The sequence below is a fragment of the Ursus maritimus genome, unplaced genomic scaffold (assembly GCF_017311325.1).
Source record: "Ursus maritimus isolate PB19 unplaced genomic scaffold, ASM1731132v1 scaffold_6, whole genome shotgun sequence".
Taxonomy (NCBI): Eukaryota; Metazoa; Chordata; class Mammalia; order Carnivora; family Ursidae; genus Ursus; species Ursus maritimus.
Window position 1 is genome coordinate 57,482,918 of NW_024426774.1, and position 26,848 is coordinate 57,509,765.

A 26,848-nucleotide genomic window follows, 5' to 3' on the forward strand; every position below is an offset into this window, starting at 1 on the left:
TCTACCTCCAATGGTATTGTCAAAATTAATTTGATTAGCTTAAAGAAAAGGGCTTATGTAACTTTAGTATTCATAAACATTCTCAAAAATAAAATAGAAACTTAATCCAAATGAATTTCAGGTTCACATGATATAGGAAAATATTCAGTATTAAAGCTAATTTAAGGTTGCTGGTTTGATTAAAATAGACATGTCTTAGACTTACCAAGATTGAATATAATGCAGACACACAACTTTTTATTCTGAGTTTCTTTTTTTTTTTTTTTTAAGATTTTATTTATTTATTTGACAGACATAGAGGCAGCCAGCAAGAGAGGGAACACAAGCAGGGGAAGTGGGAGGGGAAGAAGCAGGCTTCCAGCAGAGGAGCCTGATGTGGGGCTCGATCCCAGAACGGCGGGATCACGCCCTGAGCCGAAGGCAGATGCTTAACGACTGAGCCACCCAGGCACACTTCTGAGTTTCTTAATCATGTAAGTTCATGTTATCTTTGAATGGTGGCTGATTTTGTCTAATGTCTCATGAAATTTTCATAGGTAACCTAAACATAATTGTTGAGAGCAAATGATTTAGATAGATGTAAATGAGTTAAGAGTTTTTCGGTGAACTTTTTAGGAAAATTGTTTTATGGGGGGGGGTGCCTGGCTGTCTCAGTCAATACAGCATGCAACTCTTGATCTCAGGGTCATGAGTTCAAGTCTCAATAGGGGTTAGACCTTAGTTAAAAAAAAAAAAGTTAAAAAAAAATGTTTGTTTTGGGTGCCTGGGTGGCTCAGTCAGTTAAGCATCTGCCTTGGGCTCAGGTTGTAATCCCAGGTCATGATCCGTGTGTTGATCTCCCTGCTCAGCGGGGACCCTGCTTCTCCCTCTCCTCCCCACCTGTGCTGTCTCTCATTATCTCTGTCACTATCTCTCCAATAAACAAACAAAATCTTTTTTAAAAATTTTTTGTTTTATGGTATGTGTAGTTAAAAATAGTTTCCAAAATCTTTTTGGGAACCTGAAACTTTAAAATTTTGCTAAGTTAAATTAAACAATAAGTTAAATCCATTAGTTTCTAAATCATTTCCAAATAAGATAAAATACCAAACACTAATTACTGCACTTTCTGCCTATGGAAAGCCTTCTCATGTTACACACATACTTGGAGCTTCTTTCTATTTGGTAAAAAGAATGTTACTCAATTCATGAATCTTGCCAATTGGATCTTCAAATTTACTTAGTTGAATTTTTTTTTAACACTAATACAGAGGAACTAAAGATATTGTGTTTGTTGGTAAACGTGTTTTGTGTTATGATGAAAGACTGTATTATGAAGAGGCATATGGTTCCAGAAATTATAAAATATATTCATAAATTTGCCAATCTAAAGATTGCTGGTATAATAGACAATTCACAATTGATTACTACTTCATTTTCACTAGAAATTAAAGTTTCTAAGAGTTAAGAATTCTAATATATGTGATTGAAACTACTAGAAGTAATATACAAGGAAAGTTGCATATGTTTTGGGTAAGATAAGTTATGGGGTATGATGGTTTTGTTAAGGGAAAGAAGTAAATTTGTCCTAAAGCAAGTCTGGTTATAAGAAAAAGAGACAAACTTGAATGTAGAAAGTCATAGGTTTATGGAAAAGGAATCTTCAGAGACAAATTTTACGTATGGTAGAGACTGCCTAACATTGGAATGAATTTAATTAAGTAAATGAGTTTTAATTTCAAAAGTAAGCTTGTGCAAAATTAAAATTTGGGTTGTCTGTTCAAAGACAGTCTTCTTAGACTATTGGTCTGTTCTTGACAATAAGAGATTATGAAGGGTTTTTCTTTGCTTTTAGTGTAATCTGTCTAGAAAACAAATATCCTGTGTTTTATCAAAATAATGTCCTATGTTTCATGTTGTCTCTATCAGGCTTTGGATTACTTAAGAAAATAGATTCTTCTCAGTATGAAAAGAGCTAAGTTTTCCCTTTTTATGATCATTTAACTTTCTGTATCTGTCTGCAGAGTCTTTGTCACCATGGTTAAGTGTATAATTAGGTAATGTTTCACAGTGACTCTGATCCTATATGACCAAGTGTTTTAAAACCTTTTGACATTTTGACAAACTGTCCAAAATTTAAACCCTAAATGAAGCCGTTTTAACCTCAAAGTAACTTTGGAACTTTTCAGAGGATTCCTGAAAAATCACAAGATTTTTCTCTCTCCTTGTAAAAGATGTTAAATGAACTATGCTTATTTGATATGTTAAATTATATGAAAAACATTGTCAAATAAATGGTGAATAATCTTTTTAGATTATATTGTATGGGTAAATATTAATTTAAGGGCTCTAAAAATTGTATAACATTCCTAAAAATTCTGGTAAGTCCTGGCATGTCATCAGTCATAATTCTAGTTATTATCTTAAAATGTTGTATGTCACAGAAATAACCAAATTTCCCTGTCAATCACATTGTAATGAACCCTAATCAGACTTTTAACCAGGCCATTTTAAAGTCTTTTGTCATTTAGTTATTCTTTTGCTCTATTGCTTTTACAGAAGTGTTCCTGCAAAAATGCTTCTATTGGATTTCTGATAACTTTAAGATCATAAATCTGAACTCAATAAAAATTTCTAGAATACAGAAACAGGAACTTGGTTCAAGGAGAACAAAAATGCATTACATGGGACTGAATAAACTGAGGAAAATGAATTTTATCAATTTCTGTTTGTAATAACAGTGCTGGTTCTTTAATTTTTAATTTTCCAGAAAAAAAGAAACATTTCCTCTTTAACTATGCCTTACAGCAACTTGGTAAATTATACCTGTGCAAGCAGAATTGAAACATTTCTCTTTCTCCCTACCGTATCCCTCTAGAATTCAAAAGCTCTTAATGAATATTCTTAACACTTACGGCAACATGTTTATTCGCATAAGTTCAATAAGAATCTCTTCTCCTTGAAAGGACAACTGGAAACACTGGTTATATTACCAAGGCTTTGACTGGAGCGTCCTATTTGAGAGATGTACCTGGATTCATATATGACCACACAGCTTTAAGAAACTAAGGTTGACTTAATGGAGCCAATAAAGCCCCTTGGAAGTATCAGCCTGATGCCTTCCTTACAGTGTTCCCAGCAGCCTTATCAGGTGAGTAAAAAAGGTCACTTCCTGTCAGGTGCAGGAACCTCAGGATATTTTGGGCACCTGGCGAAGAGATAAAAGTAACCCAAAGCTATAGGTATTGCAGGCAAAGTCTAATGACAAGTATTTGGCAGCTACAAGTTCAATCTGGAGATTCCTTCTGAAAGGTCCCAGCAAAGTAGATTTAAAAGACCCTACATGATCAACTGCTATTCCTGTTGCACTTATGCAGAAGTAATCAAGCCAGGTTTATTGAAACAAGGCAAACAAATTAGTCTTAATTTGCCTATCTTTTTTTAGAAATGAGGGTGACTGTTGAGAGAAAAAAATTGTTTAATTCCACACTTTGTGAATATTAGATTCTCATTGTAAACTGGACTAAATCCCCAATTCTTGTTTCTTCTAATGTCTGGCTACAACCCTCCAAAACACCGTTTCCAATTTTGCTCCTCCCCTTCCGACTTGGAATCATTGACAACTAAAAGTGTCCTTTTCCCTGAAGCCCTGTAAACTGAATATGAATGCCTTGATAGAAACTCTGAGAAATCACTACAACAGCTCATGTATGGATAACACTTGTGCCAATTGCTGTGTGGCCACACAGAATGATCATCAGGGGTATTCCAACTACAACCCAGGAAATCTAGCAGATTACCACTGCCTGGCTTCACTCCACCTAAAGACACCTCAAGCTGGACATTTAAAAATCTTCTAAATTGGTTGCTATCAGAACTCAAAAACTGGTTTATAATTTGCTCCAATCATTACCCATTGTTTTTATTTCCTTAGAAATACCTCTTCTTTAATACCTGATTACTTCATTCACAGGCCTACTTTGGAAGTGTACCTGCATCACAGCCTGCTGAAATGAGTTTAACTGAACTGACATATTCTCAAGACTAAAGGACCAACTCAGTAAGATGAAACAATCTACCAACTCAACTTGTAGACTGTGAACTTCTTGGACAAGTTTCAAAGGCAGTACTGTAGGGAAGGAAAATGTGGGTTCTAGGCTGATTTTTTTAAGAATCAAAAGGTCCAGGAAGACTCTTTGACCTTCCTCTCACTGCCTAGAACAATTTAGACGGAGGACCTCCTCTAGGAAGGGAGAGATCACCATAGATAACCACAGCATAATATAAATTAGGGGTGGTGGACAAGGAGGAACTTGGTAAAATTTGTTAAAATTCCTGTGTTCCACTGTTTCTGTATGGCCTAGCAAACATTCGTTTACCAAACATATTTATTCTTTTTCATCTTCTTGTGAATTGTCTTCTTTCCCTTTGAAGTCCCAGACCCCTATCCCATTCTCCTTCATTCAGAATGGCAATATAAGCCTCAATTGTCTGACTACCTGTGGGCCTCCTATTCTTATGGAACTGCCATATGTACATAATTAAATTTTATTTTCTTCTGTGAATATCTGATATAAATTTAGACCAGCCAAAAGAATCTTCAATTGTGGAGGGAAAATTTTCCTCCCCAAGAACGCTCTCCTCAATTTCCCTACCTTTTCTAAAATCTAGCCCCCGGATTCTCTTCAGAAGGAAGATAAGCAACTCTTGAAAGAAAAACAGACCTCACCTCCCTTCCCAATCAAGTCAGAACAGGTCCACAGCTCTGCTAGGGATGCTACAGAAACTGCTTCTGGCCTCAACTCCCCAAGGAGGGAGTGAGCTTTGGGGTTTGTTCACTTACACAGTCCCATGTCTGTTAGCAGTCATAGGTTCTCTTACTCTGGCTATGTTTAGCTTTGTTTGTCTTCCATGGGAACACAACTGCATTCATCTCCCTTTTCTCAGCTCTCCATTTATAACAGCTCATCACCAAGAACCTGAGCCCCAGATGATGAGCCAGGTATGATCCAGGTTTGTGAACATCCACCAAGAAAAAAGAAAGATCCTTTCTATGAAGAGGTGTGACCCCATGCATTCCTGGAAATGTGCTTCCTTTCCACCTCCAGATCCAAGACATACTCTCTATTCTTCACAATTCTGTCTGATCTACCCGCTGATATATGTGGAGAGTTAAAGCCCCTACTATTATTGTATTACTGTCGATTTCTCCCGTTTTGCCTGTTAATATTTCCTTTATATATTTAGGTGCTCCTTCACTGGGTGCAGAAATATTTACAAGAGTTTTATCTTCTTGATGGATTGATCCCTTAATCACTATGTAATGCCCTTCTTTATCTCATTATAGGCTTTGTTTTAAAATCTGTTTGTCTCATAAAAGTATTGCTACACCAACTTTCATTTCCATTTGCATGGAATATCTTTTTCTACCCCTTCATTTTCACCCTTTGTGTGTCTTTAGATCTGAAGTGAGTCTCCTATAGATGGGTCTTGTATTTTATCCATTCAGCCACCCTTTGTCTTTCAATTTAAGCATTTAATCCATTTCCATTCAAAGTAATTATTGAGAGGTATGTATTTATTGTCATTTTGTTAATTGTTTTCTAGTTGTTTTTATAGTTCTTTTCTGTTCATCTTCTCTTGCATGCTTCCCTTGTGATTTAATAACTATCTTTAGTGTTATGTTTGGATTCTTTTCTTTTTATTATTTGTGTATCTATTATAGGTTTTTGGCTTGCAGTTATCATGAAGTTCACAAAAAAAACAACCTTAACCTTATATATAGCAGTCTATTTTAAGTTGGTGGTCACCTATATTCATATGCATTCTAAAAGCACTACATTTTAGCTCCATTTTATGTTTTTGACATCATACTTTACGTCTTTTCATTTTGTGTATCCCTTAATTAATTACTGTAGACATAGTTGGTTTCACTACTTTTGTCTTTTAACTTTCATACTAGCTTTATAAATGGTTGATCCACTACCTCTACTACATGTTTGCCTTTACAGTGAGATTTTTTAAAAAATATATTTTCTTATTTCTATTTATAGCCTTTTCTTTTCTGCTTAAAGAAATCCCTTTAGTATTTCTTGTAAGGCCAGTTTAGTGGTAACAAACTCTTTTAGCTTTTGCTTGTCTGGGAAATTCTGTATCTCCCCTTCAATGATGATAACCTTGCCAGGTAGAGTATTCTTGGTTGTAAGTTTTTTCCTTTCAGTACTTTGAATATACTGTGCCATTCCCTCCTAGCTACAAAGTTCCTACTGAAAAATCAGCTTACAGTCTTATGGACAATTCACTATATGTATCTATTTGTTTTTCTGTTATTGCTTTTAAGGTAAGATTCTGTTATATGTAACTAATCGCTTTTCTGTTATTCCTTTATTTTTGAATTTTAATTATGATATATTTTGGTGTGTATCTCTTTGGGTTGATCTTGTTTGGAACTCTCTTTGCGTCTTGAACCTGGATATCTGTTTCCTTCCCCAGGTCAGAAGAGTTTTCAGCTATTATTTCTCCAAGTAAGTTTTCTGCCTGCTTCTCTTTTCCCTCTGAGATCCCTATGATTCAAATGTTAGTATGCTTGATGTTGTTCCAGAAGTCCCTTAAACTTATCCTCATTTTTAAAAATTCTTGGTTCTTTTTGCTGTTCAGCTTGGGAGATTTCCATTACCCTATCTTCCAGATGACTGATCCATTCTTCTGTATCATCTAATCTCTGCTTATTCCCTGTAGTGTATTTTTTGTTTTTGTTGTATCTTTCAGCTGTGACTGATGCCTTCTAAAATGATGCTTTGAAAGTGTAACTGGTAATATATTTTTAGGTGCATAGAAAGTATCTGGAAGGAAACACAACAAACTGTTATAACAACTACTTCTAGGGATAGAGATTTATTTTTATTTTTATTTTTTAAAAGATCTTTCATTTTTAAGTAATCTCTACACCCAATGTGGGGCTCAAACTTAACAACCCTGAGGCCAAGAGTTTCATGCTCTATTGACTGAGCCAGCCAGGCACCCCAGAAGAGAGGTGTTTTTTTTTTTTTAAAGCAGAAAGAAAGGGAGAATCACGTTTTGCTCCAGTTTTGTACTGATTTAAAAGTTATGAAAAAATAAAAATAAAAAATTATGAATAATTTTTAATGAGCATGTACTACATATTTTTTTTAGAGAGCAAGGAAGGGGCAGAGGGACAGGGAGAGAGAGAATCCTAAGCACACTCCATGCCCAGTGCAGAACCTGACACAGGGCTCGATCTTGTGACCCTGAGATCATGCCCTGAGCCAAAATCAAGAGTCAGATGCTTAACTGACTGAGCCACCCAGGTGCCCCTAATGAGCATGAATTACTTTTAAAATGAAAATGTTAAAAAAAAATTTTTAAATCTCTGTTCTATGGCACCATGGGTAGACTATATTGAGAAAAACCATAATAATGAGGAAGTAGCTGCTACAAAATTCACTGAAGACATTGTTACAATGACGTATTGGCCAAGAGTTATGTTATATTTAGCAAGCTTGGGTCATGGTTGTCCAGGGAGGATAAAGACAATCTGCTGCCTACCTGGGTACTGAGGACAGCCAGGAAGCCCCACATGGCAATAGACTCATCTTGCACTTTGCATCAAAAATGAGTGGTATTGAGTGGACAGTGAGGACAAGGTTATCAGAAACATCATTAGGTTCTACAAAGAGCATCAGCAGCCTCAGCACACAGACAGGTCTAACATGGATGCAGGTTGCAAATGACATAGGGCCTCACATCCCCTAGTTCATATCTGCATACAAAAGCCATCACTGTAGGAACTGTCATTATCTAAACACAATGAGCAGGGACAGAGGTATTTTTTTCAAGCACATATTCTTTTGGAGGGTTTCGCAGATAGAATATGGAAATGGAAGATACTGCCCTGGAAAGAAAAGCCCTGAGGTCTTTTCCTGACCATGGCCTTGTGCGAATCCTCTGCCCATCTGTCCAGATGTTTCCCCCCTTTTTAAAGATGGCAAAATGGCTTCTACCAAAAGCCTCCCAGTCATTTTGAGATCAGTGCCAAATCTTAGCCATGATTCTAAAATCAACCATTATTTATGAATCATAAAATCCCCCAATTTATTTTTATTTCTTTAACGTAACAACAGTATAGTAACAGTCTTAAGGATTTTAACTATTTTCATTTTTCAGCCTAAATTTCTTTTAAACTAACAGTTTAATCTCTTATTGCACTTGTGCAATCCATACTTCCCCACTTTCCATTTCTCCCCCATCTGCCTCCTGTGAATAAACAGAATTTGAAACAGAAATCTAGCCAAGGGGCACCTGGCTGGTTCAGGTGGTAGAGCATGCAACTCTTGATCTCAGGGTTGTGAGTTCAAACCCCACATTGGGCATGGAGCCTATTTAAAAAAAGAAAAGAAAAGACAACTAGCCAAGAGTAGGTAGGTAAAAGAGAAACAAAAAGCCTAATTATAGTCTTTGATGAGTATATGGTATAAATACTCATATTTTGCTATGTGCTCAGATATAGGTTTAGTATTTTATTCTGATAATATATGTACTGAACTTCCAAGATATGTCAGTTTGCACCATTTATCTGAGAGGCAGGCCTAGGCAGTTTCCTTTATAACAAAGGTCACTTCCATGTTGTATTCAGTCATGATGCTATGACAATCATGGCCATCCCCAGGTAGGGGAGAACTGAGAACTGACTGAACTTAGATAAAAAAATTGCTATTTCTCAAATTTTGCAGTAAAAAACTGTATACTTTACAACTAGAGGTAAGTGCAAACTACTTATGTTCTGTTTGGCTTTTCCCTTCTGCTAGCTAAATCACCCTCTAAAATATTGAAAAAATTGGCTGGAAAGTTGGGACAGCTAGAATTAAAGGTGGCAGTTGTCCTACTAAGACCCATCCTGCCAGCATCCTGTTCTTTTAGGAAAATGTCTAACAATTTTTGAGCTGACTCTAGAAGGCTTCCTTCTTATCCTTGTCCCTTCACTGGTTTAAATATTTATTGTGTACTTCAGAAAACATTATTTTCTAACATCAGTTTAACATTTAATTTCCTTGAATTTCTATTCATATTCTGTTTTCCAAATTTTCACTCAGGTCTAAAAAAAGAATTTCAGTAACTACTAGCTTGACACCATGTCAGTTATTAAAGATTTCAGATACTCAATGTCATCCTTTGCTTTTCACCACCTTCTTGCATTTGGGAGAGACTAAGTTAAATGAAATTTTTAAGTGCTATAGTTCTTTTTGAATCATCACTAAAGAAGACAAAAACCCCCAAATAATCCAATTAAAATGGGCAGAAAACCTGAATTGACATTTTTTTTTCCAAAAAAAGACATACAAATGGCCAGATACATGAAAAGATGCTCAGCATCATTATACATCAGGGAAGTGCAAATCAAAACCACAATGAGATATCACCTCACACTTGTCAAAGTGCTAAAATCAAAAAGACAAGAAATAACAAATGTTGGCAAGAATTTGGAAAAAAGGGAAACCTTGTGTACTTTTGGTGAGAATACCAATTGGTGCAGCCACTATGGAAAACAGTATGGAGGTTCCTCAAAAAATTAAAAATAGAATTACCATACGATCTAGTAATCTCACTACTGGATATTTATCCAAAGAAAAAGAAAATACTAATTCAAAAAGATAAATGCACCTCTTTGTTTACTGCAGCATTTACAACAGTCAAGATATGGAAGAAACCCAAGTGTCCATCCACAGATGAATGGATAAAGAAGATGTGTTACACACACATAAACACACACACACACACACACACACACACACACACACACACACAGAGGAATATTATTTAGCCATAAAAGAGAATGAAATCTTGACATTTGCAGCAACATGGATGGATCTAAACAGTATAACACTAAGTGAAATAAGTCAGAGAAAGACAAGTATCATATGATTTCACTCATATGTGGAATTTAAGAAACAAAATAAATGAACAAGGAAAAAAGACAAACAGACTCTTGAATATAGAGGACAAATTGGTGGTTGCTGGAGGGGAGGTGGGTGGACAGGATGAGTTAAATAAATAAAGGGGACAAAAAAAAAAAAAATAACCCCGAAGAAAAGAGGTTAAGTAAAGGAAAGGGGAGGCTATAATGGTAAAATTTAAGCCTTCTCTGATGAAGCCAATAGAAACCAAAGCTTCTAAGAAAAGCCAGGCCTGAGATTAAAGCCAAATCCTTTGCTCCTATCAACATGAAACTACTGAAGGCTGAAGTTTCTTTCTGACTCTATTCTAAAAGCAAATTTTAGCTTGCCTGGACTGTTTCTAAACAGACTGAAGTTAGAGTGCTTATTGCTCAAGTAGGGACAATTTCTACAAGGCCTAATTCAGGATAAAGCCTATTTTAATTTTGTCCCACATCTCTTGAACTCAAAATAAAATGATTTTAACCTAGGATTACCGAGATAGGAAATCTAATGGCATCTGCTGGGACCCTTATGCCAGTTTCCTCCTTCCCTGGTCCTTTCTCCATGCTTGCACTATTCCCAGGGAGAATTCCCGGTTTACGTTAAGTGTCCCTTGCAAAAATTTACAAAAACAAGTTAGTCCCCCCAAATTAAAAAAAAAACAACAAACCCAAACCAAAACAAAACCAGATAATACCCAATTAGGCAAGAAAGGGAGTGATTTATTTTCATACTTTCTTAGAGGTAATACAAACTGATATAATGTTTCTGGACAACAATTTGGTAAATATTTACCAAAGTCTTAAAAACCATGTGTTCTACTTGTAGGAATTTATTCGAGGAAAGGTAGCTCTTCACCTAGTTCCAGCCTTCTTTCTGTTATCTCTGTTAGGTTAGGTCGATAGGTCATTTGACTATCCTCAGTGTGGTCTGTATTCTCACAACAGACTATAATAAACATATATTCCTTTGGTAATCAGATATTTAAAAAATCCCACTAAATATAACACACACACTAAAACACCCTGTCTAAAACCACTTGTATTCCAAAGTGTTTAGTGTTAAATGTGGGACCACCTTCAGCAACCAATTTCTTTTCCTCCCACTACTTTTATTATTATGAAAAACTCAGTATACATTAACAGATTTTCCAATAATCTAGGGTTTGGGGGTATAATAAAAAGCCCATATCCACTTTTGTGGCTATTAATTTTATAGGATGACCTCAACAGAGCTTTAAACCACAACAATGATTTCCTCTCCCTGTGAGCCCATGGACTGTTCTTTTAGGCTTTTACAGACTTTCACTGTATATGTGAGTCAATACTAATGTGGTAGCTACAGTTCTTCCTTTCCAACGATATCTGGAATCCCATTATATGACAGGATACTCTTTTCCTCATTTTATAGCAGAAGACATTATCTAAAAATTCTCCTGGATCACATGACAGTAGCCCTGGAAACAGAAAGCAAGTTTTAATAGTTCTTTGGCCAAACCACTCACCTTCTCTGAATCTATTTACCATACTGTTTCAAGATGTTTTCTAAAGCGTCCACAGGAGCTACATTTAAGACCTTCTGGTCACTGTTTGCTAACTGCTGGGATGGTTTTAATCAGAGAGGAAGCCAATATTTTCAGCTTGGGTGTTGGAAGAGTTCCTAAAATGTCTGCAAACTGATTTAGGAGGAAATGTTTAACAGAAGAGAACTTATTCCTGCCCTAGAATAAACTCATATGGTGTAACCACTGACCAACGGAACTACGTTTTTTGAACACATTACATCTCAAAGGCACCTGGGGTTTCTAAATGTTATCAGTATCAGATGATAAAACCTGTTAAACAAGGGCCATGGCTTCAATATACTGGCTGACAGCTTCCTCCTTTTAGAATATTCTTGGTGTTTGGTATAACTTCTCTATGAGGACTAGTTTTTACACTAGTTTTCTTTCTTTTAATTTTTTGAATTTTTATTTGTTTTTTTAAGTGATCTCTACACCCACAACCCCAAGATCAAGCATTGCATGTTCTACCAACAGAGCCAGTCAGGTGCCCCGACATTAGTTTTTCTTGACAAGGTTTTATTTGATGACCCCAAATTTTGGCTCCTCTAAGCCTCAGCTCAAGACGCATGGCTTTTGGTCACCTTGTATTTGTATGAATAAAATGTTTTCTTCCCCCTTTTCTAATTTTTCCAAGATTAATCATGTATAAATTCCTAAAATCCTACTCCAGGAATAAACTACCATAGCAAGGGTTTCTAAAGTTGACTCCACCTGGTCCTACTGAATTCAAGCCTCTAGGGATACAGTCCTAGAAGCCTTCTTTTTAAAATGCCTTTATGATGGGGCTCCAGGCTGGCTCAGTTGGTGGAGCCTGTGACTCTTGATCTCAGGTTGTGAGTTTGAGCCCCACACTGGGTGTAGAGATTACTTAAAAATAAAATCTTAAAAAAATAAAATAAAATAAAATGCTTTTACGAGCACCTCTGCATGCTGAAGTATCAGAAACCTCTGCAAGTAGTAAAACTGCAAGACTGAATGAAAAGGAAAGAAATCCCAGCAAGCAGAGACGGGCAGGATTTGGATTTGAGGATTTAATACTAATGGGGGAGTTAAGATTTTTAAAAAAATAACAAAACAACAACCAAAAAACCCAGGTCACTGGGGAGGGATCATGAACACCTTTGCTTCAACATCTCCATCTTCAGCTAGGCTGGCTGCATCAGGGTGCTGATACTTTCTTCTACCTCTGAAAGCTTCTTTAGGAGTTGATTGACCTTGACTTCATCAAATTCCAAACACAGAAATTCAGATTCCTGGAAAACATAAAAGGATGTTCTTATGAGAGACCCTCAAGATAGCCAAGGCTCTGGACCTGGCCTGACCCAATTCCAAAGATCTAGGGGCCCCTACCTAGCAAGTCTGACTCACGGCCCAATACCTAAATGATATATTAGCCAGCAAAGAAAATCTACACATTTAGTTTCCTAAATAAAACTATTTTGATGAGATGTTTCATAAATGGTAAAGAGGTATACAAATGTCAGGTGTCCTCATGATGAGGCATGTGAGAAGCTCTTTTGTCTGTCATCACATTTGATCCCACAACAATTTTTAAGGGAAGTACTTAAGTATTGCTGTTATATAGATGATGACGCTGAGGCACAGAGAGGTTAACCTGTATCACAAAATCAGAAAAAGGCACACTCAGACTGTGAACTCCCAGCTCTGGCTGACTCCAAAGTCCATACTGTCTCCATAGCATCATAACAATGGAAGGAGGATTTGGATTGGGTCTGTGTTAACCTGGTAATTGAGCTACCTTGGATTTAGTGGTTATACTAGAAATTCTAACAAGTTGTGACCAAGTTGCTTGGGAAACATCAACCAGATAACTGAAGGATAACCAGGTCTTGAAATAGCCTTAAACATTTCTGAGGCCTTTCCACTTGCTGCAAGCCAACTCTCCAAGATTTCCATCAAGCACATTCCCTTCAAACACTGTTAGGATCAGTCAATCAACCCTAGATTAGGTAGATATCAAAGAAAAAGGCCTTTGAAGTGTAGTGACAGAAATTTCATGTACAGTGAACAAATCCTTGGTCTACATTGTCTCAAGTGACAAGAAAAACTATATGTAACCAAGAGTGACTATATTCAAGATTCTTAAGAACAATAATCATGTATTTTAAAGCAGTATGAATTCTCAGAGATCATATACTTCAACTACCTTGTTTTTTTAGATAATGAAATTGAGGCCCCAGGCATGGTAAATGCCATGCCTATTGTCCCTCTGTTGATGGCAGAGCCACCACCAGACTCAATGCTCTTTTCCCTACCTTTTCTTCTCTAAAGACATGGTATTTCCCATCCCTACCCCCAAAGTGGCAGGTAAAAGGAAGACCAGTAAGCCTTTTCAGTGGGACCAAGTTATTCTGTCATCAGCTAGAAGAACTTTCAGGAGATTCTGGAAATCTCCTTTGCTGTTGCTAAGTTGCTGTGCTGAGTGTTTACTGATGGCATTGAACATATCCCAGGAGAAACAAGTGCAGAGGGAAAGGAAGGGCCTCTCAGATGAAAACCTGCCAAAGAGAGAAAAGGCTTTCCCTGAATATAGGGAAACTTTTCCTCAAACATGTTTGGATAGGAGAGAGGTATAACTTAGAAACTGCCAAGTGAATGAATGAATGAATGAATGAATGAAAAGAGAAGAGAAAAGAGAGAAGAGAAGAGAAGAGAAGAGAAGAGAAGAGAAGAGAAAAGAAAAGAAAAGAAAAGAAAAGAAAAAAGAAATGAACGAACCTACCAGGTATTCACTTAGTTGAAAGTAAAAACCAATTTAAAGAAAAGAAAGATACTCCTTGTGTTGAGGAACTGCAGGAGGGATCACCCACTTTGAAGAAAGAAGAGCAAATTTATGGCAAATTAGATAATTCAGTTACCTAAATTAAGAACACGTCTCAGATTTGAAAGCCTCTTATTCTTCATTCAGTTTTATTGAGATCTTTAGCTTGACTTTAAAACATTTTTGAACATTTGGCCTTTGAAACAATGGTCTAGAGAGTGATAATTACCAGTCTAACATATATATTCGGGAAATTGGCAGAAGATAATGTGACCCATGTTTTACCTCAGTGAAAGTCAGTAACAATAACAAATCACCTGGTTTTCCATTTATATGGGAAAGATTATCAAGGACTTTGATCACAAAGATTAGAATACCTGAGCAGAGTTTATTAATAAAAGCCAGAATCTTTTCTGACTAGGGGTCATTACTTTGTTACAGATCTTTGTTAGTACTCAGATCTTTGCTCAGACCTCTAAGTATCAGCGAAGCTGTTTATTTATTTATTTTTAAATATTTATTTATTTGAGAGAGAGAGAGAAAGAGAGTGCAGGGGTGGGAGGCAGAGGGAGAGAGAGAGAGAGAGTCTTAAGCAGACTCTGTACTGAACCCAGAGCCTGACATGGGGCTCAATCTTATGACCCTAACTTCATGACCTGAGTTGAAACCAAGAGTTGGATGCTTAACTGTGCCACCCAGGTGCCCCTGAAGCTGTTTATTTTTAAGGGAAATCAACTACCAGAGAGACAAGCAGGCTAGAAAAACAGAGTCCAAAGTTAAATTTTCTATCCACTCCCAACCTCCACCTTTCCCCCCTTGAAACAATGCACATTAACAGTGTTAGAAAGACACATGTAACCATTTATGACTCTTGAAGAAAGTTTATTTGAAACTATTAAAAGGCCGAGCTTTACCTAATTATGCTATCAAAATATTTTATCAGGTATTCAAGAGCCTTCAAACTGGGGCTTAACACAAGGGGCTTTGTTCAGATTTTTGCATTTGGCTGGGGTACACTAAAGAAAATGCATCTAATGCACTTAAAGATAGCTGTAGGAATGCAGATGATGCTTATCAAGCCAGAGACAAAGTATAACAACAATTTGAAACATCTGATTTTTTTTTAAGTTTTTTTTTTTAAAGTAATTTCTACACCCAACAGGGGGCTTGAACTCATGACCCCAAGATCAAGAGTCACATGCTCTTCCAACTGAGCCAGCCAGGCACTCCTGAAACATTTGATTTTTTTTCCCCCCAAAATCATCCACCCAGGTCTGGACCTAATGGGTTATAAGAACAAGATATGATAAGACTAAACTCCTGGATTTAAGTATCTGAGTCAAGAGTTAGAACCTGCTTTTTTAAAAAAAATTTATTTATTTATTTATTTATTTGACAGAGAAAGAGAGAGAGAGAGCGAGCACACACAACCAGGGTGAGTGGCAGGCAGAGGGAGGGAGAGGGAGAAGCAGGCTTCCCACTGGCAGAGAGCCCAATGCGGGGCTCGATCTCAGGAGCCTGGAATCATGACCTGAGACAGAGGGAGATACTTAACTGAGCCACCCAGGTGCCCTGAACCTGCTGCTTTTTAATAGAGTGTAGATACAGCATGTGGTGGAATCAAATCAGTTAGCAGGTGAATAAGTAACCACATCATTATTAAGAATATGTAGTCTCTGATCATGGGGGAGTACAGCACTGTATTAAACTCAGGGTTTAAATATTCCAAATTAGAAAAGAAAGCAAAGGCAAAACATTAAAAAATTCTCTCCAAGTGCAAAAGCTAAAAAGTTATAAAATCCTAAGAGATCTAAGAGGACACCATCTCCAAACCAACAGAAAAACCCAAGCTACCTTTAATGACTTTGGAGAAAGATACCTCACAGGTTACTAAGAAATTCCTTTCCCAGGTAACCACTCTAATATTCTTCAGGAAACTCTTACTCGCTGAGCCTAGATCTTTAGTGCTTTAGCTTAAACTCATTCCCTAGCAGGGTCAGTGAATATAACTAATTATTAGTTTACATAATAATTGAAGGCTGCCATTAAGAAAGTGTTTGGTTTTCTCCATCTACACGCTAAAACTTCTTTGTGTATAATGTCTACTTAAATGATTTTGATATCTAGGCCCATAACCATACCAAGAAATTCTTTGGCAAAACAATACTACAGTCACAAAATGCTAAAATAAAAAATAAAAAGAACGATGACTTATTAAATACTTAAGTGGAACCATTTAGAATAAGTTCATCATAAAACAAAATAGAGGGGTGCCTGGCTGGCACAGTCAGTACAGCATGTGACTCTTAATCTCAGAGTTGTGAGTTCAAGCCCCACGTTGAGTGTAGAGCCTACCTAAAATAAACTAATCAATGAAAATTTTTTAAAAACTTAAAAAATAACAAAAATTAAAAAACAAAATAGAAGTCCTATATCTAATTTTCTATATTATTATTATTTCCCATGCAAAATTGCCACAAAGCTTTATTCCCCAATTGACTGGTCACATTTAGCATTATAACACAGTTTTGGCAAGTTCTACATGTTGTGCTTTCTTTAAAAAGTACTAAAGTTAGGGGACAGAGGGTGAGAGTGAGAAAAGGTGACCTAGGATCTCCTAACCAAGACTGATTCAAGAAGGCCACATACAACTAGCCAGATACCATATGGCTTTCCCCAATTTTTCTTTTGGTTACATTTATTAACACAAGGGGAATCTTGGCTAAGCCTAAACGTTAGCCATGAAGCCTATCCCTCTATTTAGGCTGTCCTTTCATAAACTTAAATTAACCTCTGATCTGCAGCTCTGTCACTCTGTGTCTTCCATGTTTAACAACTTGACAGAGAAAGAAAACATGCAGCAAAGGTCAAAATTGGCAATAGCTTCTTAAAGAGCAATTATAATAATTGATAATATAGATATCCATAATAAAGATACCAATACTTCATGTGGCTTTTTCAGAATTATATTGATAATTCTCCCAATTCTTTTAGGATACCTTGATAGAGCTTTTTTGTAGCAAATCTTCCACCTTCCTTCTTAAGGAACCATTTATCCAAAATTAAAATTTTATAGTTCCCTAAAAACTGTGACTATTCTCCACTTGTCCTTTCTTATCCATTTTCCACCCTTCTCTGCTTTGTTCCATATCTTATGGGGCTGCTCTCTAAGGCTGTGTCACTCCCTTATTCTTACAGCTGGGTTCTAGCAAGAGGAAAGAGGTCAGTGTATTTATTCCCCAAACCCCAATTCCCTCTCCTCTGATATTTCCAATATTTTCTATCTGCGGGTATTGCTTCTTCATTTCCTACTTTACTTTCTGGCCTCAATCACTGTTTTCAGCATAAATATAAAGATGAGTCTCTTCAGACTGCCGAAGTACATATCACCAAACACAAACCCCAAAGATTAGCAGAGCAAGGATTTTCATCATGCCTAAATTGATAGTGGGGCTGCACTCCAAGTCGTTATTATCCAAAACCAATGTCTGATTTTTTTCTACTATCACTGTATTGAAATTCTATATAGCAGCACTTTGGTATTAAGAACAACAAGAGCCAACAACAGCAGCAACAACCACCATGGAAGATCAGATTTCATTAAAAATTAGCATCAAGAATCTTGATTTCAGAAACGTGGGCTCATCTCTACAACCTACTCTTATACCCCATATCTAAAGTAACGGATAGCTTATGCTGCAGCTTAAAACAATACTTCAAAAAAGAAAACTTGTAATTTATAATCTCTTTTAAAAGCTTGTAATTTTTAACTTTTAAAAATTTTTAAAAGATTTTATTTATTATTTATTTGAGAGAGAGAGAGAGAAAGAAAGCATGGGGGAAGGAGCAGAGGGAAAGGGACAAGCAGACTCTGGGCTGAGCATAGAGCCTGACACAGAGCTCCATCCCAGGACCCCAAGATCATGGCCTGAGCCAAAATCAAGAGTCAGACGATTAACCAACTGGGCAACACAGGTGCCCCTATAATCTTTTTTTTAACCAAAATTTGTTAGCAATACATATTACAAACAATGGCCCCTACTCAGGCCATTTTTATCCTGAGGAAATCCTCATTTTGAATACAATAGCTGAGGAGTTCTACAGCTACTGTGTAAAGGGCCTGCTAACACAATTTTCAAAATGAAAAGAAAATCACAAAGCAAATCATCCTACTGGGGATGAAAAAAGATGAAAATCAGACTCTTTGGGAGGCTAAGACTGCAATTTAAATGATGGAGCAACTAAATTAAAATGATTCATCCCAAAACTCAATAGGTGTCCATAATATGCTAAAAGCTATGTGGGACTAAGACAGGGTCTTCAAGAACTAAAAGAATCCACTCTAATAAATGAAATACAGCACTGCCTTAGCACACACCAGGTGCTTTCCGATCCAGAGCAGCTTCTAGAGGAAGTGCTTACCCATATTCACCACAATCTCCTAGAAGAGGACAGAGTGTTACCAGTGTATTATAAAAGCATTAACCATCACTGGACAATAATTACTGAGTTTTCTGGAGTTGTCATTCAGGCATTTCAAAGAACTTTTGTGAGGACAACCTGACAACTCCCACTAATTCTTATTATATTAAGAACACATGAACTTTTCATTAGTTAACTAACAACTCAAGGGAGAAAAGAGACATTGAGTACATAGGAAGTTGCAGATTTACCACTGACTGAAGTTACATCTAAGGTACAACCTAACTTCAACACTCTATACACAGGTTTTATATAAAGTGATATTTTAAAATGTAATAATTTCAGAGGTGCCTGGGTGGCGCAGTTGGTTAAGTGTTAGACTGTTGGTTTTGGCGCAGGTTGTAATCTCAGGGTCGTGAGATCAAGCCCTGTGTCAGGCTCCACATGGAGTGTGCTTGAGACTCTCCCTCTGCCCTTCCCCGCTGTGCTCTTTCTCTTTAAAATAAATAAATAAATCTTAAATATATATATATATATATATATATATATATAAATAATTTCAGATCTTAATCATTTAGAGACCTATTATCTGGGTCTCTGATTCAGTTTCACTTCCTCCTTGTTTTGGTCCATCTTTTAACTATTTCCATAAGATGGAAAAATGAAGTGAAATTTAAACTGGTTAATCTGACTTATAAATCATAGCAGCTCCATAAAAAGTTTTATAGACAAGGAGATTAGAGCTATTGGGAGGAACTTTAATTGTACCTTCATATGACAACTTTTGAAAATCATGCCCATGTAGTGCAATTTAAGCCAGAAAGATTTTTTCCCCATTTATTTATTTTTAAATTGAAGTATGGTTGGCATACAATATTATGTAAGTTTCAGATGTACAACATTATAATTTGACATTTATATACATTATGAAATGCTCACCATCAAACATCATACAATGTTATGATAATATTATTGATTATATTCCCTATGCTGTATTTTACATCCCATGACTTACTTATTTTATAGCTGGAAATCTGTACCTCCTAATCCCCTTCACTTATTTTGCCTATCCCTACCACCCCAGCAAACACCCATTTGTTCTCTATATTTATGAGTTTGGTTCTGCTTTGTTTTTTCAGATTCCACATATAATTGAAATCATACAGTATTTGTCTTCTCTGACTTATTTCACTTAGCATAATACTCTCTAGGTTGAGCCACATGATCACAAATGGCAAATGGCAAGATTTCATTCTTTTTTATGGCTGAGTAATATTTGATATGTATATATCAGGTGTGGGTCATCTTCTTTATCCATTCGTTTATCTACAGATACTTAGGTTGCTTCCAAATCTTGGCGTATTGCAAATAATGCTGCAATGAACACAGGAGTGCATAGATCTTTTGGAATTAGTGTTTTTGTTTTCTTTGGGTAAGTATCCAGAAGTGGAAATACTGGGTCATATGGTATTATTAAATTATTTTTAATTTTTTCAGGAAGCTCCATACTGTTTTCCATAGTGGTTGCACCAATTTACATTCCCACCAACAGTGTACATGGGTTCCTTTTTCTCCACATCCTTGCCAACACTTGTTATTCCTTGTCTTTTTAATCAATTTATTTATTTATTTATTTATTTTTTATTTTAAAAGACGCTCCATGCCCAATGTGGGGACCTAACTCATGACCCTGGGATTAAGAGTCTCATGCTCTACTAAGTCAGCCAGGTTCCTCCTCTTGTCTTTTTTATTTTAGCCATTCTGACAGGTGTGAAGTGATAGGTCACTGTGGTTTTGATTGGCATTTTCCTTTTTTTTTTTTTTTTTAAAGATTATTTATTTATTTATTTATCTGACAGAGACAGCCAGCGAGAGAGGGAACACAAGCAGGGGGAGTGGGAGAGGAAGAAGCAGGCTCATAGCAGAGGAGCCTGACGTGGGGCTCGATCCCATAACGCCGGGATCACGCCCTGAGCCAAAGGCAGACGCTTAATGACTGTGCCACCCAGGCGCCCCGGCATTTTCCTGATGACTAGTGATATTGAGTATCTTTTCTTGTGTATGTCTTCTTTGAAAAAATGTCTATTCATGTCAGAAAGATCTTATTTCCAGATATTTCCCTTCCTTTAGTAACGAGGACTACAGTTCTCAGCCCAGATAATGTCTTTAGAACATAAATATCTCAGGCAGAGGTAATACAAAAAGTCATTAATACCTTTCTATTACTTAAATCATAAGATTTATTTTCTTCCAGGAAGAATGAACCCAAGTAGCCTGCCTTAAAACTCAGGATGCCTAGCATTAAGAGGAACTAGGGGAGGGTGGAGTGTATAGGTTGCGCACAAAACACAAAAGAACTAGGAAAATACCAAAGGCAAATCTTTCTCCTTACTCCGTAACCCATATCAGATACACAGATCAATAGGTGTGGTATCTTAAACTACTCAGCCCTGACCCATATTCTCTGTGCCTTTCTAATCACCTGATCACCAACGTTGCTAGGCACCAGGAAAACCTAGGGAACTTTATAAAGGGGGTATTAGTAAGACAATCCTCAATGAACCAAAATTGAATTTACATGCACAGAAACACATACACATCCTTCTGTGTGTGTGCTTTCATCTCTATCTGCACGCTCAGGGCCTGTGAACCAACAAGGCAATTAGATTCCAAGAATACTGTCTACTGAAAGTTATTTGAATTTCTAAAAAGACAGAGTGTCAAGAACAGGACCCTGCAATTGTTTTGGTGTAAGATTTCTTAGCCGGAAAAAAATCTAGAGCCATGATTTAGGAGAAAACTAGACATGCCTGTCCTGCCAATATGTGGTCAAAAGGAACATGTATTTTGGCCCAGGCAACCCTGACTTGTTTCTGAAAGGAGAAAATAGTCTGACCTTGCAAGAATGAGCAGTTCTTTTCTTGGCTGAATTATGTACTGCTAAACCAGGACTATCACTATTCTTTTTCCTTTAGAGATTTCAAAGCATCCTGACATATTCTGCTCCCCATTACAGGTCAGCAGATATAATGAAAGGTAGAAGTACCATCGATCTCCATTTTACCACTAGAAAAAACAAGAAACCTGGAGACTAGCCCCAGTTATGTGAAGGCCAGAATTCCCAGCTCTTTGATTCAATCCACTGCTCACTAATACCCACATCTGACTCTGAATTCAGACACTTTCAAGCCGACTACTGTATATTTAAGAGTAGAATGGGAACTAATTAGAGATACATGATTTTGTACTGATTTACATAAGTACCAGGATTTATAAGCACCAAGCATTTACAAAGACTATTTTAAAAACACACAACAAAAGAAAATAAAACGAAGCTGAGTTATATAAACACTAAAAGCTCAATACAATGAGATCATTGGCTGATTTCTACCTTTTTCAAAATACTGTGCTCCAGTTAGTTTTGTAACTTTTTTTATTTTTGGCAGGATTCAATGTTTAGCTGTTAAGATTTTCTGTATTCTGAAAAACTTTCAGTGAAAAAATATTTGGATAAAAAAACTATTTTTAGGTACCCTGGTTTGATTTGTAAGAAATCATACTGGCTTTTGGCTAAGTAGAACTAGTTCCCATGTGACAATGGACAAAGAACCAGAGGAACAACTGGTAAACAAGTGAAAATGCAAATCATACTGAAGGAGAAAGAAACTTCACTTAAATCTTAGAGAAAATAAATTGACAAAACTCTTTTAACACATGAGAAAGGAAGTGTTGCTAATATTAGTTTGAAGTTCAAATTGGGGTCCCCTCATCGTTCCTAATGAGATACATTCCAGAGCAAACTCATCTGAAAACAACTCTGACAAACAAACTAAAATATATTTACATGAAAGGAATAGAGAAGATTAAAAACAAAACAAAACAAAATCAACCAGAGTTGCTGGTTTAGGTAATACAATTAGGCAGAAACAAAGTATGCAATGGCACTTGCTTTCTAAGGGGTTCTTGATAATCTACAGATTAAGATGGGGGAAACATCTTAATACATCCATTAAAAAGACCAGAGTGTAGCAATGAATGACAAACTCTTTGGAAGGGGAGGAAGACAGAAGTGAAACTAATGAAACCCATTCTGGGACTGCAGATTTTCTCCAACTAGAGGGATCATCAACTTGCTCTGCCAATAGCACCATCTATCTATGTCCCAGCTGTCTCAACGTGGTTTAAGTCATTCATGACAGCACAATTAAGCAGAAATAGGCATAGTTAAAAAGTAAGCCCTTCTCTTCACTCTTCTCTTGAGAAAGCAAATAAGACTAGTAAAGAGGGCAAAGGATGAAATGACTAAGGGGAAGAGGCCTTTCAAATTCAGAAAATGCTGATTTGGGGAGAAACAGTTTTGGATAAATTTTTTTTTTTTTGTCAAGGTTGTGGGGAAGGGTGATTAATTTTGTTGGGTTTCCAACAAACTTCAAATACAGTTACATTCTAAGGCCCTGGGAGCTGGGACTTTAATATGAAATGGCAGGGGACACAATTCAGTCCATAATAATCACAAAAGCTTGGAGGGTCGTGTTTATCAAGGATTACGTGTTTGTGGTTGATGATAATGATGATGATCTCACACATAATTCTAGGCTTCTTGTTCTTATTGTACAGAAAAAAAGTTCTAATATTCCAGAAACACACACACACACACACACGCGCGCGTGCACGCTATCTGCTGATTACTCAGGTCTGCCAGCCCAGTTTGGCAGAAACCTCCTCTGGCTTCATCCTCACTGAACTCAATTTTGAAATGTCACTTAATCTGTGGGGGCTGACAGGATAAAAGCTGCCAGGAAGGGGATTGGAAAATGGTACAAAAGAAATCTTTGCTAATCCTCATTCCCAGATCCTATGAAGTACTTTGCCTGCCATGCTGTGTCCCAAAGTCTAGGCCTGAGATTGACTCAGAATCTGGCATACCATTCTGTGAGAGAATATGGGGGTGAGAGAAGAAAGGATTTGTAGTCACTGCATGAAGTTAGTCACTAGCCTTTTTAGCTTAAATAATTTAGTGCAAACTTCTGAAGTGGCAGGAAGAGAGGAGATTGCATCTTTATGACCTAGGGTTGGATTCTGACATCACTTAGGTTGCTGGGGCCTTTGTTCATATACAACAATCATCCCTCACACTAACACAGTGCTTCACAGTTTAGAAAGCCCTTTTGCATGAATGACCTCATGTGATCCTTAGAACAGTCCTATTAACTAGGAAGAAAGCAAGCCAGAATTAAGGTACTTGGAAGAACTATGGAAGTGACAGACAGATCTATCCATCTGATCCAGATCTTTTCAACTATATCCAGCAAGAAGACTTCATCAGATGATGCAATGGATTTTATGGGCTTTGATATACTGCTGGTCCAATTTGTGGAGGAAAAGAAAGAAAGGTCTCATTTTCTTAAAATTCCCCAGAGTTCTAGAAACCAGAGATTAGAGTTCAGTCCTTTGCAAAAGACAGAACAGGTAGTCAGGTCCTAACTGGCAAAGAAATAGAGTTTCTTACTTGGACACCATTTATTCAGTAGATTCTGGAAGCAGTAGAGGAAATAGAAAAGTTGAGGAGATTGAGAGGATCACCTCTGGACTCTGGGAAAAATGAAATGCCTAAAAAGTGAAATGCCACAATTAAAAAGAAATAAGCCTAGAAGACAGGAGTAGGAGAACCTGCAGGAAAAGTGCAACAAATCTGAAAACATTAGCAACTTCAGTGGGATACAGAAATTACACTAATAATATTAATGGCAATGATAACTATCAACGGCTAACATTTATTGAACATATACAAAACATCACGCATTACATGCTAAGTGCTTTACATGCATCATTTCATGTTGATGAGGATAATTTTATCCCCTTTTACAGATGAGGAAAGTAAGGAAAGATGAGCATCTTGGTTTATTAAGGCCACGCAAGTGGTAAGTGGCAGAGCCAGTTTTAAACCCAGGTCTGTCTGGCTTCACAGTATGAGCACTTAACCATTTTGCAATCCTGACTCACACTCGTATATAAGATAAACACCATTATTAATAGTCACTAAGTACCCTCATGTGAAAGTTATTCTATGATTCAGTTAACTTTAACAAAGACTCAAAGGAAACCTGAGTGTTGAGAGTATGATAACCCAAAGTCAATCTAAATTGGCCTGTAAAAACATCTGGATAGACAATGAGTACATCCTAGCTGCCATGGAAGATTTCTAGCATTTTGTAAGTGTAATGGGATGGCAGCATAGCTGAATTAATATGTGCATGAGATCTGGGCAGAGAATCATACTATAAAGAGACTAAGTTCTTATTCTGAGGCAAGAAGGCCTTTTATTCCCTCTCTCTTTCTGTAAGGGGGAGGTAGGGGGAGAGGAAGGGCATTCAGTTTTATATATAGCTACCTGTCCCCATCACCAGGAAAGGTAGAAGTAATGTTTACCTTAGTCAATTGACTAATACATGGAACTTTTTTTTTTTTTAAAGTAGGCTCCATGCTCAGCATAGAGCCCAATGTGGGGCTTGAACTCAGGATCCTAGATCAAGACCTGGGCTGAGATCAAGACCTGAATTGAGATCAAGTCCACTGCTTAACCGACTGAGCCACTCAGATACCCCTGTGTGGCACTTAAGACTTCTCCCAAATCACAGTTAGTAGAAACACAATACCTGGTTAAACCTGGGTTCTTTCCATCTATAATCAGAACAAATTCTCAGTTCTGCCTTGCTAATCCAAGGACACCATATTATTCATCTTGAAAAAAAAATCACATCAACATATATAGGCACTTAAGGAAAGCAAAAAGATAAATATGATCATTTTATGTTGTACACCTGAAATATGTCAATTATATCTCACATTTTTTAAAAAAGGAGTGAAAAAGTACTGAAAAAATTTAAGTATATTAAATTATGAATTCAAACTTTTAACATCCTTTATATTTGGCCTATAGCTATTCTCTGGCCAAGCCAAGAGTAAATAGGACTGGGTGGTGTGAAGGAAAAGAGCTCTTGATAATGCCCAAAATAGCACAGCTCACTCATACATAATCAAGGCTTGATGATAATCACCTAAAACAGAAAGATGGTGTAGGCAGCACATACACTGTTATAGATAAAAATAAACAAACATAAAAGATTAATAAAAGTAATGCTTACTCTATTTAGTAGTCTAACCTTTCATTAGAAAGAATACATTTGCCATTCTATCCAAGATTATGTCTAAACAAACCAGAAATATGAACTATCAAAAAGAGGTCAGAAGAAATGGGACAAAAATATTAGTTAAGCAAATAACTATTCTGAAGAAAAGTGAGGTATGTCCCCATTGGAAGTATAAGAAAAACATTTTGACAGTATGACATTTATGAAATAACAGTCCATGTTTATTTCCTCAACTTGGTTTGGCAAGTTCTTTGTCAAGAGAGGAAACATGAATAGAAGAATATGGTACCTAACTGCTGGCTGTGATGACTTCACTGGGATTCCTGGTTTCTGAAGCATTCTAGCCACATTTATAAAACGTAAGGGTGATGTAGAAATGTTGGGGTTTGGAGCAAACAGTCAAGAAAGAATTCTTGAGATGTCTTCAGTGCAAAAAGGCGGTTTTATTAAATCACGGGGACAGGACCTACGGGCAGAAAGAGCTGTACTGGGGTTGTGATGGATGGACTGATTATACGCTTTCAAGTTGGAAGGGAGTTAGGGATACCATAAGTCCCTAAGGAATTTTGGAGGCAAGGTTTCAAGGACCTTGAGGGGGCTAGCTATTGTTAGGAAAAAGGTCATTTATTACTGCCTAGAAATCCTGTCATGAGACCTTTCAGATGTCTATCAGTGGACCATATGCTTGAAGGATGATTGCTAACATGTATCTTGGGGGGTAGAGATAAAGGAAGTTTCCAAAGGAATTTGTAGATGTTAAAGAAGACTTACAGGATCCTGGAGGTTGGGATAATGTTAAGCTAAGATTTTGCCCCTAGCAAAGTGTCAACATCAAGGCAGCTGAGCTCCCAGAGGAAAGTCACTCTACCCGTTTCAAGGACTTGTCAATGGGCTGTAGGCAGTAAAGAAATTTAATTTTTTCTTTTGTCTGTATCCTTTTTCACAAGGCATTTCAAGTATACAAAAAATTTGGCAAAAATATGATTCTCTTATACTC

The 26,848-nt window shown here is 36.9% G+C and overlaps 1 protein-coding gene across 2 annotated transcripts in view; it reads right to left on the bottom strand.

Annotated features, from left to right (window-relative positions):
* Positions 1 to 12,512: 12,512 nt before the first annotated feature.
* Positions 12,513 to 26,848, bottom strand: part of COMMD1 (copper metabolism domain containing 1) — a 183,906-nt gene continuing 169,570 nt past the window's right edge. For both annotated transcript variants that reach the window (XM_008699910.2, XM_040623438.1), the window contains exon 3: positions 12,513 to 12,749. In XM_008699910.2, coding sequence (XP_008698132.1) covers positions 12,642 to 12,749 — 108 coding nt within the window. In that variant the 3' untranslated portion in view covers positions 12,513 to 12,641. The remainder of the gene's footprint in view (positions 12,750 to 26,848) is intronic.